The sequence below is a fragment of the Aethalodelphis obliquidens genome, unplaced genomic scaffold, assembly GCF_003676395.1.
Source record: "Aethalodelphis obliquidens isolate GAN/ISIS:26980383/991018 unplaced genomic scaffold, ASM367639v1 scaffold70, whole genome shotgun sequence".
In the NCBI taxonomy this organism is placed as follows: Eukaryota; Metazoa; Chordata; class Mammalia; order Artiodactyla; family Delphinidae; genus Aethalodelphis; species Aethalodelphis obliquidens.
The window spans coordinates 7,508,592-7,525,269 of record NW_020838014.1 but is presented as its reverse complement, the minus strand read 5'-3'; the positions used below and the strand labels follow the sequence as shown (position 1 = coordinate 7,525,269).

Genomic DNA, 16,678 nt, shown 5'->3' with positions numbered 1-16,678 from the left:
GGACCATTTCACAGTTTAAAGAAAGGGGTAGCCCATTGGGATGATGGATGTTCACAGACATCAGGGCTCACAGGGCGTCTGCGTCTATGTTCACACGCCCTCTTCACATGCTGGCCAAGTGGTTATCCGGTCTTGCAGGTATATCTGCAGAGATGCGGGACTCACTCTCTCCTGAGACCATTCATTCTACTGGGGACCAGCTCTGTAGCTCTGCCCCTCCAGCTTACACCTAGTGGTCCTCCCTGGATCTACTTCTTAGAGAGCGCGACTCTTCCATAAGACTTCTGTTTAGCTATTTGAAGGCCTCCACTGTGACTCCCAAGTCTTGATGGGTTCAGTGACCCCAGTGCCTTCAGCCCTTTCTTAGGAAACACAGACATGAGCTCCCTCCCCATCACCCTCTGTCTCCAAAGCTTTCACAGTCTCCCAGAACTTGGGGTCTTTGACTGCTCAAATACTCACACAGGAGCTGATCAGTACACAGCATGAAGAATGTCACCTCCCTTGCTCTGAATGTCATACTTCTTTTAATGCTGCCGGAAGTCACATAAACTTTTCTATCAATCATATCACTCGCTGTTAACCACACTGCCCTGTTGTCAAACAAAGGCCTCCTCCCCTAGATAAAGCCTTTTATACTCACCTCTACACCCAAGTCTAGTTGCTCTGGAGGCCCATATGTAGGGCACTGATGTATCCCAAACAAAGTTCCTATTAGAGTGTCCAACTATTCTAGACTTCGAATGTCTTTTAGGACCTGATTCTGCACTTTTAAGCACTAACTACTTTTCTCCTTGCTTCCTGTCATCCACAAATGACACATCATCCAGGCTGTTGATGAGAATGGTGGACAAGGCAGAGCCCTGCACCATCCTGTACAATCTCCCTACAGACTGAGTCAGATCCCTCTTTCAACCAGTTACTAAACCCTTAGCACCACGCTCACGGTCTCCATCTTCACCCCGAGGGTATCATGAAGACCTCACCAACGCTTGCTAAAGTCCACATCTGCAAACAATCTAAATGTCCATCACTGAGGGAATAGCCAAACAAAATCAATTTATCCCTACAAAGGAATTCCATGCAACAGTTTTAAAATACGGTAAATCTATTTATTCCAAGCCATACGTTTTTATCTCAACGACATGCACAATATTCCATTCTCTCTAGAAGTAGAATTCCTCTATAGGCATAGAACTGTATGCATTCCATATAAATGCATGGAAAAAATCTGAGATGACACAGATCAAACCGACATTACCTGTGAGGAAACTCTGACTGGTATGGTCATTTAGGGGACCTCTATCTATATTTCAGTTTTTATGAGAATGCACTGACTTATTACATGAATACAATATAATTTTAAATAGTCAAGATATATGACATCTAGGGAGTCCCATGATATTACCAGTTTAATACTGATTTCCAAAGAGAGACCAAGACTAGTTTGAAACAACTCTTGTTTCAGACGGCGTCCTGTTTGGATGCTAAGTCATCTCTTTTACAATTTGCTCAAGAATCTCCCTTCCTTGCCCTTTAGAAAATCTTGCTCTCCACAACTGCTTGAACATGAACCGAGGTTCAGATGATGCAGGTCAGTGATCTGCTGCCCTGAGATGAGATTAAGAATGTGTTGGGACCTGGAAACATGTTAAGGAGCTGGGTCAAAGTGAGCAGCTGAGCACAAAGAGACACCACTTGGGCCAGTGGGAAAGGACCAGAGCCAGGCTGCTCTTGAGGGGCTGGGGTTGGGGGGATATCCCAAGGTGTGTTCCGGGTTTTCAAAGAGCATGTCCCAGAAGCACGACGGTCTAGAGTAACCCTCCAGAGACATCTGGACAGAAGAAACCCCCCAACGAAGCAGCTACTTGCTGCAACACACACAAAAAGGCACCCACGTCCTCAAAACCATGCTGGGAATAAAACGTGTGGGCATGTGGTGAGGGTTATGCCAGAGACACAGATCAACACTCAGAAGCAGGCTCTAGGCATCTCTGAGCTGGGCCCTGTCAGTCACTTCCGCTGTTGATGCTCAAGGTCCTACATCCCTCTGTGCCTCTAGGAAGCAGCCCTGGCAGCGGTTAAGTAGCTGAGTGGTGCCAAAGGAACAGACAAGCTTATCTTATCCATCACTTCAATTATTCAAGACATGAGGTGGGACTTCTTGTCTGACCTAAGTCACTGCCAAAGTCTCAAGTCCTTGACAATGAGTGTTCCTGAGCTAGAAGAACCTGGTGTGCTGTGGCACCGTGCGGAAGGGGAGTGCACGTGACAGAACGGCTGCTGGGCCTGGCAACCATCCCAAAGTCACTGTGTCATCGATGAAACGCTCACCTGTTTGGTTACCTGTGCCCCGAGTTTTACTTCACCAGGACCCCTGCTTTTGGATGATCAGAATTTTTCACGAGCTGAACCTTTACCTTGATCCCTCACCAATGAGGAAAAAGGAGAAAGTGCTCCCTGTGGCTACGGCACCTCACCACCCCTGCACAAAGGACGTGGCTTTGGTTTGTTTCCATGATCAATGGATCCTGCAGGGCCACACCCACCTCTCACAGGGAGCCAGAAAAATGTCCCCGCCCTTCCCAGTGCAGAGGCTTAGAAACGGTGTCTGGCTGACTTCACTTAATAGGGTGGGAAGTAGAGGCAGGGGAGAGAAGATGTGGATTGTGGTACAATGGGTTGCCCACCTGGTTCTTGTCCATCGTCCATTTACTGCAAGCCCTTAGCAAAAACTTACAAACTCCAAAGTTCGACATAAAATTAAGGGTTAATCTATAAAGTCTCTTCTAACGCAATGAAGGTGGGAGGGACATACAGAAAGGAAAGAGCAAGGGAAAAAGGGACAATTCCATAGCAGCTCTATGTAAATTTTTCTAGAACTGAAATGATCTGATTTTCAAAACCATTTTCCTTAATGTTTAACTAAAGCTTTCCTGGCTGCAGTTTGAACCCACAATCCCTCCCTCAACAGTCACAGGAAACATGGAGACGGCCACCAGCCGACCCAGCTGCTACACCTCTCTGGCCCACCTGGGCAGTCCTGTGGGCTTCCTCTCTTAGCTGAATGGCCTCCCGCCTCAGCAAGGTCTCCTGGATTGGCCCCGGGTGCTGGGGGTGGCACTGCTACTGATGACAACCCTCCGTCAACCAGAAGAACTACTGAGCTCCCAGCATAGGATAAGAGAGAGCCCTGGTGGGCGGCGGGGGTCAGGGATGATTTCTGAGAGATGTGTGAGGTCTCCTGGCCACCGTGGGCTCCACGATCATTTCACAGCATATAGGCAAGCACCTTTCAATCTCTTCTGGACTATGGAGGGGAGCTAGAAGACGGATGGACAATTGCTCTGTTTTAAGGTTATAAATTTGCTCCTGTTTTCTGAATTATCACAGAAGACAGAAGCAGCAAAACAGGGAGGCCCTCGCAGAAGGGGAGGAAAGGAAGGGCAGGATACAAGACCCCTCTCAGCTCCATGGGGACTCAAGGCAATTACTCATCCCAGAGCTGAAGGACCTCCACCAAGCATTCCCAGATGTTGAATTCAAGGGTCTAGATCAGCAGGCCAATGTTCCCTCCCTCCCTGGCTTTGCCACCCATTCACTCAGGAGCTCTAAAGTGGGGGTCAGGCCCTCCTAGGGCAAAGCCTTTAGCTTCTCTCAAGCAAACCTGCCTCCTCCAAAATTGCTATGGGAAGCCCCACATCAAAGTGGTCTGGTGACCTCTTACCTTCATCCCAAAGGATTGCATCCGGGTGGCCACCTCTCTCCCAATTCTGCCCAGGCCAAGAATTCCTAGGATCTTTCCATTCAGCTCTGTTCCCATGAACTGCAAACAGGTGAAGAAGTGGAAGTCAGCACCCAGAGTGGACCTCGGGCACCCAGCCAGGTGGGGTGAGGCAAAGCCGGCTGCTCACCTTCTTCCGTTCCCATTTGCCATCCTTCATGGAGGCCGTCGCCTGGGGAATCTGTCTGCAAGGACAGACAAAGTCAGCGGGCCCACCCAGACCCTGCCAGCCCAGGAAGGAGGCGCAATGTGAGGGCTGCACAGCCACTATTTCTGCCGGGCACCCCCCCAGGGAACCAAGCTCAAGCTGGGTCTGGGGGGCTTAGGTTCAGAAACACCGAGGATGGTCAAGGGAGGGTAGCAGGGGGAAACCCTTGGCGAGACCTGACTTGGAGCCCTGGGATTTGTCTCCAGCTAGGTGTCTGGGAGGAGGTTCTGAGTCCATCTCAGTGGCTGGAGTATCAGCCTGAGTGACTCTGGGCATGTAAAAAGCAACAGCTAATCTTCCAGGGTTTGTAGGGATAATGAAATGGGGTATTGGTAGACTTTGATAACACCAAATGTTCCAGAAATTCAAGAATTTCCACTTTCCTATTCCATCCAGAGCCATAACCTACAACATCTTCCACTGTATCAAGGGACAGCTGAATACTTATTCTCCCTTGAGAGTTAGGCTAGACTGGGGTGGGCGGGTGGTGTAGTCCAGACACTTCCAACAACCACACAACCTCCTGTCCCACCACACACACACGCACATACACACACGCACACACACTCTCTCCACAGCTTATCTCCTCCTATTGGTCAACATGGAGGTCTGAGTCTCTATGTGTTTTCTGGAGAGGACAAAGGAAGTTAGGGCAATGTGAGAGGTCAGAGGGCAAGATGTGTCATGTGGGACATGGCCCTCCAGGCTTCTCCAGAAGCTAGAAAGGAAGAGACAAGAAACAATGTTTAAACATCAGGTCATTTAATGCTCACAACTGCATGGGGGTGGAGTGTGGCCACTGGGGGTTAAATACCTTGCCCAGCATCACTCAACGAGAAGTAGCACAATCAATTCAAAGCCAAGGAAGACATCCCCACCAGTTAGCCTCCCAAGTATTTAAATGCAGGCGTTCCTGCCGGCCACAAAATTCAGAGGTGTGTGCACGTCTGCGTGTGTGAGAGAGAAGAGATTCCAAGATAACTCTTCCTGTATTTCCACTTCACTGACTTCTTATAAAAAGCATTCTTTCCTGTCTACACGTTACCAGGACACAGACTTCCATCTGAGGGTGAGGTTGATGGGAATCTGTTCTACGATCAGAGTCCCAAGAACTCATGGGTAAACTCAACAAAGCTTACATAACAAGTTCATGGAAGAAGCTCCATCTCACTGCTCTGGCCCATGGGGCCTCATTTCAGGAATGTCATGTAGGACAATGACTTGCCTTGAGGAAGTGCTCCCCCCTCAGCAAAGCCAGCCGGATGAGATGCCTCTGACCGAGTGAGACAGAGCCCCCGGCTCTGGCCTCCCGACCTCTGCCCACCTGACTGCAAGATGCCATCTCAGAGATGTGCGTGCAGCACCGCGGAGCACAGGAAACCCTCACACCCTCCCTCTGGGCGCTCCACCCAGCTGGCCGTGGTGCCTCCCCAGGTTTCAACATTTCGGGATCCTCACCAGGCCAGTCTGGGGAGGACCATGACATGGGCAAGGGACCTCCCAAGAATTATACGGAGGCCGGCCTGACTTACAAGAGAAAATAAAGCAGGCACAACGGTGACATCTACATTTGTTGTATTCTCCACTCTTTCTTTCCGTGCCCTTGTTCTTCTCCAGCACCTCAGGAACAGGCAAAATCTGTTCAAAGTCCCCCACCGTGAGGCCCATTCAGCCCTGCTCTCCACCCACATTGCCCAATGCTCTCAACTTTACCGTGCACACTTCCCACCCCCTCTACCGCTGCCCTGCCTGGAAAGTGGTCTGATTAAACCAGCACACAGGGGTTATGAGAGACTGGTGATTCCTTCTCATAGGGTGCTTCTTTCTTGGTTTTGATGATGAGTGAGGTCATGATGAGTGGCTGGCGACAGGGCGCTTCCCCTAAGTCATACCACTTTGCCTACTCCTTTAAGTAAAGCTGGTCTTGGAATAGGAGGAAGATTATTCCTGACTCGCAAGGGAAACACAACCTCCAGAAAAAAAGTGAGAGAATTAGAAAGCTGCACTGGGATCGCTCCCTCACCCCCCCAAGAAACCAAAAAGAAACCACCACTGAATTTAATAGCACAAGTGACACCAGGGCATCAGGCCTCAACACTTCTGCAGATGTTCCAGGAGATCCAGACAGCCAGCTTAGGGACCCCTTCCGGGCTGGGTCCCTCCTGCTGTGCAATTCTCCCTGTTCTTCCCTTTCTCCAACCTCCTCTCCTCTTCACTGACAAGTGAATATCAGTGAATACCTAAGATCTCAGGTAGAAATCTTGGGGAAGAGTTAGAACAAAGGTGAACTCCCTCAGATCCCCTCCCAGCAGGGAGGAGAATAGGTCTTGAGAAGGGAAAGGAATCATTTCTCAGCCCCAGAAGGTTTCAGGCCTGAGTAGTGACGTGAGGGGTCCTGGCTGCCTGGGTTCCTTGGTTTAAGGATCCGCGGATCTGCAAAGGGACCCAGAGCATCTTCCCGCCCTCCCACTGGCTCCTTGCCCTTCCCACTGACCCACTGCCTTTTCAACAGCAGTGTTCATACAGTCATTTTACCACCCAGCACAGTAAGATTCATGCACATCCTGTGTGTTTGCAAACAACCTGAGAAGCCACCTGACCTTGGTGTGCCAGACCAGTGTAACGAATGTTCAGTTGAGGACTGACGGCCTTGAAGGTTCTTAGCAGCCTGCATGTCACCAAGCTGAAGTGTTTCTAAGTTTCTCGGGGTCAGTTTGCTTAGGGAGTCATAATAATTGACAGACCACAGACAGTGACTCTGCTCAGAAGTCAGGGACTTACCTGGCCAGGCACATGATCATCCCACAGGTGAGCTCCGCAGCGCTGAGGCTGTTCCCACTGGGGGTGCTAAAGATGGAAGAAGATGGGGGACATCGGTCAGCCAGACCCAGGATTCCCACTCCTGTCCCAGTGGAAAGACTAGTGCACGCTGTGCTCTCTCTCCCGCTCCATAAGCTTTCCTCTTCTTTTTGTTTGTTTTGTTTAGTTTTATGGGTTTTTCTTTTTTTACTTTTTTAAAAATTGAAGTATAGTTGATGTATAATATTATATAAGTTACAAGTGTACAATATAGTGATTCACAATTTTTAAAGGTTACACTGCATTTATAGTTATCATAAAATATTGGCCATATCCCCTGCATTGTACAGTATATCCTTACAGCTTATTTTATACCTAATAGTTTGTACCTCTTAACCCCCTACCCCTACGTTGCCCCTCCCCCCTTCCCTCTCCCCGCTGGTAGCCACTAGATTGTTCTCTATATCTGTGAATCTGTTTCTTTTTTGTTATATTCACTAGTTTGATTTATTTTTTAGATTCCATATGTAAGTGATAACATACAGTATTTGTCTTTCTATGTCTGACTTATTTCACTTAGCATAATGCCTTCCAAAACCATCCAAATGGCAAAATTTCATTCTTTTCATGCCTGAGTAGTATTCTATTATATATATATAACATCTTCTTTATCCATTCATCTGTCGATGGATACTCAGATTGCTTCCATATCTTGGCAATTGTACATAATGCTGCTATGAACGTGGGCGTGCACCTATCTTTTAGAATTAGCATTTTTGGTTTTTTTGGATATATACCCAGGAGTGAAATCGCTGGGTCATGTGGTAGTCCTTTCTTTAGTTTTTTGAGGAACCTCCAACTGTTCTCCACAGTGGCTGCACCAATTTACATTCCCACCAACAGTGTACGAGGGTTCTCTTTTCTCCACATTCTCGCCAACATTTTGAACTTACCTGTTCTTAGTGAAAACCCCTAACACCACGCCACTGCCCTGGGTTCTGTGATGTACTCCTGCCCTAACCCCAGGTCTGGAAGAAAACCCCTTTGCCCTGGCTTTATGTTTTCCTGCGGAGGGACCTCCATTCGAGAAACACACTCATCTCTCTACCCAAACTCATTTCTCCCGGGGCAGAGAAGTATCTCAATAGATTGGGAGAGATACGCGTGGCTCAGCCCTTCTCTCTCTCCTCTTACTTTAGGATCTACCTGCCTACAGAAAGACAAATCCCTGCTGTTCCATGCCATCAATCTTGTTTTTAAAAATTTTTATTGGAGTATAGTTGATTTTACACTGTTGTGTTAGTTTCATGCCATCAGTCTTATTGAGGCTGTACCCGTGACAGATACAGAGGTCAGCCCCTTGCCCACAGACCTTTATCAATTTGCCCAACCTGTCTTTTTTTTAGTAACAAAGCTAATATTTTTATCTTGTCCTGTTTGACTTTTCCTCCTATTTCTCAACAAGTTTTGCACTGAGAAATCATCTTCACAAGTTAAATCATAGGGTAATGTTGACTCTACCCATCTTACAGAAAGGAAAATAGAGATAATACCCGTGAAACTATTTTTCTTTTCTCAAAGGCTTTTTCTTGTTGCTCTTGAAATAATTTATTAACACACGTGTTCACCCTCCTTTCCCTCTTTTCTTCTCTGGAAATGAAGGTTATAAGGTGAAAAGTCAAGAGATCCTATTTTTAAAAAGTTAAAAATCAAGATAAAAGGATTCTCAGACATGTATACACTGATGTGTATAAAATTGATGACTATTAAGAACCTGCTGTATAAAAAAATAATAAAAAAATAAAGTAGACCAAAAAACAGTTTCTTTCCCTTGAAAATACAGAACTTTTCAAAAGGAAATAAATAAAAATAAAAAAAGGATTCTCAGAGTCTGTCTTTCCATAAGAACACCTGGCTTCCTGACTCGCCCAGCGAATGACCAGGCTACATGGGATACAGGAAGAGGTGCGGGGACCAGGGGGCTGGTGCCTCTGGGTCCAGCGCAAGATTGGAGGATGGGTTATTGGTTAACATTTCGTCTGTTGGATATTGACCTCAGGCAGACGATTGGGTTGGTTAACCCCTACCCTATGGAGGGAAGTGGAGGGAAGGGAGGGGAAAGTCTCGAGAACACTGAGGCTCCCAAGGGAAGAGGAAAGGCTCGAGGACAGAGAAGTGGAAGGGGTTAACCTTGCCACACCACTTACATGCCAGACCGGGGCCAGAAATGAGTGTTGCCTAGTGCTGGCATGCTGCCATGACCTTTGCCCTGGGTTTCTGCAAAAACAGCTCTAAAGGGGACCCCTTCCCTCTTGGCCCTGGAGTAAAGAGAAACTGGGTTCCCGGCCCCCGAAGGGTGCAGGGAAGTGAGGAAGAGAGAATGGGAGAGTCCGTCTACTAGCAAAGGTTACGCAGCTGCACAAGGGAGACCACAGTCAAGCAGAGCCGACAGAACCTGGCTTCAGATGAAACAGCCGAGGGGGAAGGGCAGGGCTGAAGCAAGGACTGAGACAAATCCACCAGCATTCTTCTGATTCCCCAACCAGGCTGCAGGCGTGCGAGCATCTAGGGGGCAGGTGTGTGAAGCATTTTGAGATTACAAAGAGAGCCTCTGTGTCAAAAACCCGGGAACCGCTAAGCGGTGAGTGCTGCGCCCCTCTCTGGACTTGGCCTGGAGCGGGCGGCCTCCTGGACCACCACCCCACCACTTCCACGACTTACTTCATGACCAGGATGCCCTTCCTTGTTGCAGCCTCCAGATCCACATTGTCCACGCCCGTGCCAGCCCGGCCCACCACCTGCAGCTTCTTGGTCGCGTTGATGACATCAGAGGTCACCTTGGTGGCCGAGCGGACAATAAGGCCTTCGCAGTCCTGAGGCAGAAGAAGAAACACCTGGATCCACAGAGTTGGTCTCTGAGACCTCGTAAAGCCCGTCTGTCCAAAGTGGGAGTTCCTGCAGGCTGGCTGACTTTGGATACATTCAGGGAAAGGAAGGCACGTTTATGCACACACATCTGAAAGCCCCCGCGATCACTCATGCTTGGGTTCACATCCAAGCTCCAGTCCTGACAAGCTATGACTCTGAGCTTCGGCCTCCTTAAGTGTGTGAGGAAGAGATGAGACAGGAAGGTACAACGCCTGGCATGATATCTGGCCCCGCTCAATGGACATCACTTCCTCCACTGGACACGGAGCTACTGATGGGAAGAGGTGGGATTGGATTCTACTTTGTAAGCGCCTATGCCTGGTACACAGAAGGCACTCAATAGATGAATACATGAAGTGAATAAAAGACAAATTGTTAAAAGAAAAACATTTCCTAAAACAGAAACCAAAGTAAGGGGAAGGGCAGAAAATAATTAAACTTGTCCGTAGTTACTTGGAAAACCAGGCAATATAAGGCTAAGACTATACCTATGTGAAAAATCAGACTTTCTGGATTCATCACAGCCATTATACCTGGGCTAAGCCAGACCCCAGGACAATCTTCCTTAGGCTCACCCAGAATCCAGTGGTATCTTCTGCAGAATAAGGATACTGTTGCCAAACACCCGATGAGAATCCCCAGGAAATGGAGCAGGTGAGCAAATACACACTCTGTCCCAAGCTGGCTGTCCCAGGTTGGTGGGCAAGCAGCAAGGGTCACTGCACAAGCAGCAACCTGGGAACCAGGAGGCTGGGGTTCTAGGCCTAGGGCTGGCAATGACAAGTTGGGTCACTGTACCAAGTCATGTCACCCCGTACCCTGGTCTCCTTCTGTAACATAAGAGCATTGGAACAGATGGCCCCTGGGGTCCCTCCCACATCTGATCTGACACCTGTAAGCCACGCTGCATTTCCCCAGTGGAGCACCCAGCTGGATCCCACGAGAACTTTCTCTCTTCCCCCCTCACCACACGGATTCTGGAGACAGAGAAAGGCCATGGGCATCTGGCTCCCAGGGTGAGGACCCACACTGTGTTTACGGTGTGCAAGCCCAGAGCCTTGGAACCAGTTTGGACAAGTTACATGCAGAGAGAGCACAGAGTTCTTTGCTCTCCACGGATGGAAGAAGAGGAATGAAGCTTACGTCGCAGCCTCTTTAGATCTGGAGGGCTTCTCAACACTGGGATGATTGTTCAAGAGAGGCTGCAGAATTACTTCTCTGGAGGCATGAATGCTTCATGCATCCCCACTGGCTGGGGGCTGTGCCAGACCGCAAACAGCTGGATGGAGGACCCTTCACAGGCACTCCAAGCCTTGTGTGTCTGTGGTTCTGAATAGAATGCTCCTTGAATGCTCGCTCCAAAGCTGCCAGCCCTTCCGCAAACCTTGGGAATCTGCTTCCCACAGGACAGACCCGCTGTAGAAGAGGATGCAGACTCCCCAGGAGTCCACCCCATTCCTGCAGACCCCGAGGACAAGCCCAGAGACAGCATGGCGTTTTTCTTTAACAAGCACGACCTCTGTCTGTGGAAGGATCTCCCTTACAGAGATTTATCCTGCAGTCTCTCTCTACTTTTCCCTCAAGGGTGTGTCCCAGCTTTCTGTGAAGCCAAGAAGTCTGAAGAGCCTCCAGTCAGACCAGCACAGATGTACATGCAGAGCTCACCCATCCCAAGTGGGAATCTGCCTTTGCAGACTCCCATTCAGCAGACGCTGGTCCCACACGATCCGGGCATTCCTGTGGCCAGAGTTCACGGGCTTTCAAGACCCTTTACACCCTCAACTACCCCTGTTCCTGTTCATTCAAACACATCATCAATTCATTCATTCAAGGGAATTCCCTGGTGGTCCAGTGGTTGGGACACTGCACTTCCACTGCTGAGGGCGCGGGTTCAATCCCTGGTCAGGGAACTAAGATACCTTGAGCCACACGGTGTGACAAAAACACACAAAAAACAAAAAACAAAAAACCAGAATTCATTCAACCAGCATGCATTTACTGAGAGCCTGTGTGCCAACCAACCTAGCTGCCGCTGATCCCTCAAAAGCCCTGCACTCCAGGCCCGGTCCCCTTCTCGGGCCCCACGTCATCCCTTGGAGACTTGGCTCCCTGCAGTCCACTCCTCTCCTCTACTTATGCAAACCGCAGTCCTTTGCAAATCCACCCGCATCTTCCCTGCAGTTTGCAGTGATTATAACTTTCTTCTGCAGCACCCCAAGGTCCTCTCTGGCACTCCCGCAGTAGGAATCTCAACACTGCACCCACTCTGCTGTCTACTGTTGTCTGCTTTGTGCGTGCTCTATCTGTATAAGAATTCAGGCTGGGGGCTTCCCTGGTGGCGCAGTGGTTGAGAGTCCGCCTGCTGATGCAGGGGACACGGGTTCGTGCCCCGGTCCGGGAGGATCCCACATGCCGCGGAGCGGCTGGGCCCATGAGCCATGGCCGCTGAGCCTGCGCGTCCAGAGCCTGTGCTCCGCAATGGGAGAGGCCACAACAGTGAGAGGCCCGCGTACAGAAAAAAAAAAAAAGTATGCAGGCTGGAACAGGCATTTGCTTACACTTGGGTTTCCTCCCCACTCCCAGTCCCACAGCTGCTTCAGAGCAGCTGTTCTGCTGGATTTATAGCTGTTCCGGACAAACTATGCAAACTCAGCAGTGGAAACCCATTCACGTTCCTCAAGTTCACACATGCTTCCTTTCCCAAGAACAGGCTTGGCCTTGGGGATGATTCTAGCAGTGCTCCTGCTTCTGACTTACATCACAGGAGAAGTCAGAGAACCTCTCCAGATCATGTTCCCCAGCTATAGAGAATGCAGGTGGGCGCGGTTTGGCACAATATGTGTGATCCTGATTAAGTAGATGGTTATTTAACTCTTGCAAACCAAATCCTAGTGTAAAGGCTAGAAATTTGCATTTTAAGAGAGCCTTTCAAAACATGGACTCTTGCATCGAACTTTATTCCCTTCTTATCCTTTCTTCAAATTCTGAAATAAAGATACAAAGGTGCTTCAGTAAATTAAATGCATTACCAGCGTGCGTTTAGAGGATTCTGACTAGCATTGCTAGTTAATGAAACAGAAGAAAGTATCAGAACGCAACACATCTAGTAAGGGTATTCTTTCATGAAACTTTAGTGTATGTGTGTACACATATGTGTGTGTATAGTGAGTTATAATGTAAAATGAATTTCCTATTGTGGGCCATGGTCAAAGTTTAAAAGCCACCGATACATGCTAAGATTTAAATGTTCCTGCATATTAGGCTTATTTAAGATGTGACATCTGCTGATAGAAGAGGGGTACACAGTCTAAGTACGAGTTTAGTTGAGTTCCAAACAAGATGCTTTATTATTCCAAGCCAGTGTTTTCCAAACTTTTGACTAAGACCCACAGTAAGAAACACATGTTTAAGTTATGATTTTATACTCATATACCACACACACCACAAACACACAATAACTGAAACAAATTTCGTGACACAATACTTAGCCTTACTATCTGCATTGCTCTCTGATATTTCTTATTTTGTTTTTTTAAATGCTAATCATGACCCATTAAATGGACTTCATCACCCACTAATGAGCTGTGACTTGCTTCAAGTCTGAAAAGCATGGTTCTGGGGGATGATTGTACTTCCTGACCACAGACTGAGAGAGAATAAATTGTGCCTGCCCAGAATACCAAGGAGTGGGAACGGAGGCCAGGCCTGGTTCAGGTACTGGGCCCCAGTTTCTTTCAGTATTAAAAAGGTTTAAACAGGGGAGGGCAGGGGCCACTAACCCAGGCACCTCTCCATGCAGAATAACAAGAGGCAAGTGTGGATATGAGGACCCTCCAGTGGCCCAGGGAGACTAACCAGCAGTCTGAACCTAGTGCTTTTTACAAAGACAGACGTGAAGACTGGGCACTTCCAAACCATCCAACAATGTAGCCAACAAACACCCCTCCTCTCCTGCCAGAAGTTTTCAGTGCCTTTAAAATGTCCTCCAAGTTCCAGCCCCAGATTCCCTGCACCCACCCGGCCAACCTCTCAACACCATGGAAACCCTCCACTAGTGACCAGGGCCTCCCATTCTAGTCAATTCCACACTCACCACTCCCTCTCAACCCACCCTACCCCCGGGGTACAGAATTTTAATTTCCATAACAAAGCTGGGAAGCCCCAAGTCCAGGCCACTCTTCCCAACCCGGTGGTCTGGTGGAGGTGAGAATCTAGAGACCACTCCACTTCCTTCTGGCCACGGCCCAGAGCCAAGGCCATGATACCATCTGCACAAAAGAGGAGGTGACAAGTGTGAGGTGCCGTTTCCCCATCCAGTCCTAGGGTAGTCCAAGGATCACGTCCTGAGCCCTTGGCCCCCACCGAGTCCAGGCTGATCACCCGCTTCTCTCCATTTGCAACGCCATGGAGAGGCAAAGGCTAGGCTGCCGGATGGTCTCATTTAGCACTCAAGTACTGTGTCATCTGGTCACTTGTCTCACCGTGTGTTGGCCAGGCTCCTAACTAGCTGACAAGCTTCTTTAAGACAGAGACCAGGGACTTCCCTGGTGGCACAGTGGTTAAGAATCCACCTGCCAATGCAGGGGACACGGGTTCGAGCCCTGGTCCAGGAAGGTCCCACATGTCACGGACAACTAAACCCATGCACCACAACTACTGAGTCCGCGTGCCACAGCTACTGAAGTCCGTGATCCACAACAACAGAAGCCACGCAGTAAGAAGCCGGAGCACCGCAACGAAGAGCAGCTCCCTCTGGCCGCAACTAGAGGAAGCCCACAAGGAGCAAGGAAGACCCAACGCAGCCAAAAAAAAAAAAAAAAAAAAGACAGGGACCAGTCAGAAACTTCTCTGCGTACAAGCCAGGGGCAGAATACAGTACCACGGGGTGGGAGAAGAGCGGCAGGGGTTCCATGGAGAAACACAGCAGGAGATACAATGGCAGTTATGAAGACCATGCGATTGCCTCACAGCTAAAGCAACAGTAGCCACCTCTGTGGTTTGATTTAAGGGACTCTGGAGAGGGTGAATTCGCGCTGAGACTGGTTGAAGTTGGTAGGAGGCTACACTGCGGGGTGTGGGAGTTTGGGGGAAGGGGAGAATACATCCGGACGGGTCGGGTAGAGACACCTGGGCGCTGGGCACAGTTACAGAAGTAAGAAGTGCAGAAACTGGAGTGAAGAGTTCACGAAATAAATGTTATAAGGCAGGAAGAGGCCACCAAACCTCGCAGGATTTTTACAAGCAAGTTAGAGAAAGATCTGAAGTAAACTGCACAAACGGTGATAACGTTCCTGAGAAAGATCTGCTAGGAAATATACGTTTCCTGGGGGCTTTGGGATCGGAATCTCGTCCGATCAGGCCATTCCTGACCCCGCCGAGCCCACTGGCGGAGACTAAGCCTGGACAGCGGCGGCCGAGGCGACTGCCGCGTGGCCGGCGCGGAGATCTCGGGCGCCCCCCGCCCGCCCCTCTTTCCTCCGAGCGCTCCCAGGCGGCAGAGGGGCGGTGAAAACTCTCAGCAGTCTTGCATCAGATGAAAGGCGGGTATGGCGTTTGCCGCTCCAGCCGGGCCGCCTTCCCTGCAGCTTCTCCAGCAGCCACGGAACAGGCTGGGACTCCGCCGGGGCCCCCCAGGGAAAGCAGCACTTGGCTGGGCGAGCCAGGGCTTGGCTGGGGAAGGATCGCCGGTCCCTGAGCTCCAAGCAGGGAAGCCACTTTGGCGCCTCTCCCCCGGAGCCCCCGCTGGAGGTGGGGAGAGGCGGCGCCGGGCTGCCAGGGCCACTAAACGCAACGGCCCTGGGAAGCCGCGCTGGCATCCCCCGGGCAGCCTGCAGGACCAGCTGAAGCAGCCAGCACTTTGCAATGCTGGCGGGAGGCATGCCAACGTGAAACACGCGGTTGCAAACGGAACGGAAAGTTTGCATCCTGCAGCTTGCCGCCCTTTGTTCCTCCCTCCTTCTTCTCCCTCCCCCCTTCCCAGCCCCCAATCTCGGGAGACCCCAAGACTGACACCAGCGATGGGGGTGAGGGTGGGGCACGCTGGGCCGGAATTGGTCAGCCAGTGTCCGCGGAGGATGCCTCGCAGCCCTAGTCTGTCTCCCGCTCGCCTAACCTGCAGCTCGGCTATCAGCTCCTCCTGGCTCAGGTTCTGCTTCTCCACCACCTGCAGCCCTCCATCTTGCAGGATCTTCCGGCAGCAAGGGTCCAGGCTATCACTGATAAGCACTTTCCGTAGATTTGCAAAGGCCATTGCTGGAGTCGGCCTCGGAATCGGCAGCTCTCCCTGGGCAGAAACACCTAAACGGAGAAGCTGCTGTTCCGGCTGGCTGGCTCGTGTAACTGGGCAGGATTCGCGATCTCCCGCTCCCCCTTATCTCCCACTCCTGCTCCTGCCGTCTCCTTTTGATTGGACAGAAACGCTCCAACTCTCTGTGACTCCGCCCCCTCCTCGCGGTTCGGAGCTTTCAGGTCCCCGCCCACCATATTATTCTCCGGAGATGAATTTCTCAATCTCAGCCGAAGCATGTATCTACACCTGGTGAGTATACAGAAGCACAATTGACGCTGAGTAGCTGATTCATATCTGAAATAAACTGAGAAATATTCGTTCTCGTCGTGAGAGAAATGTTTCATCTTCATTCTTTCCTCCTACGGACCCATTCACTAATTCCTTAACAAGCATTGATTGAACGCACCTACTATGTGCAAGGCACGGTGCTGGATGCTGAAGAGGCTCGAACGTCAAAAAGACATAGCCCCTTTCCTCTGGTGGCCTAACATCCGAGGGTACCAAAGACACAGACACGGAAAGATAAATTTTAAAAAGCAGAGGGAAACCGTTTCTGAGACCTCACAGAGCAGTGATTACTTCCACATGAATGATGCAATGAGAATTATGAGGTTAAAAGAGAGCAAGGGCCTGGTGCCTTTGGACCAGCCAAAATGTTTGTTCAAGTTCA

General features: G+C 49.8%; 1 protein-coding gene across 1 annotated transcript in view; it reads right to left on the bottom strand.

Moving 5' to 3' along the window:
- PHGDH (phosphoglycerate dehydrogenase) overlaps nucleotides 1–16,195 on the bottom strand; it is a 30,866-nt gene extending 14,671 nt beyond the window's left edge. Inside the window, exons 1-5 of the mRNA XM_027091126.1 lie at nucleotides 15,832–16,195; nucleotides 9,513–9,664; nucleotides 6,774–6,839; nucleotides 3,915–3,969; nucleotides 3,728–3,826 (exon numbers count right to left, since the gene is read on the bottom strand). Coding sequence (XP_026946927.1) covers nucleotides 3,728–3,826; nucleotides 3,915–3,969; nucleotides 6,774–6,839; nucleotides 9,513–9,664; nucleotides 15,832–15,969 — 510 coding nt within the window. The 5' untranslated portion in view covers nucleotides 15,970–16,195. The remainder of the gene's footprint in view (nucleotides 1–3,727; nucleotides 3,827–3,914; nucleotides 3,970–6,773; nucleotides 6,840–9,512; nucleotides 9,665–15,831) is intronic.
- Between the last annotated feature and the right edge of the window lie 483 nt (nucleotides 16,196–16,678).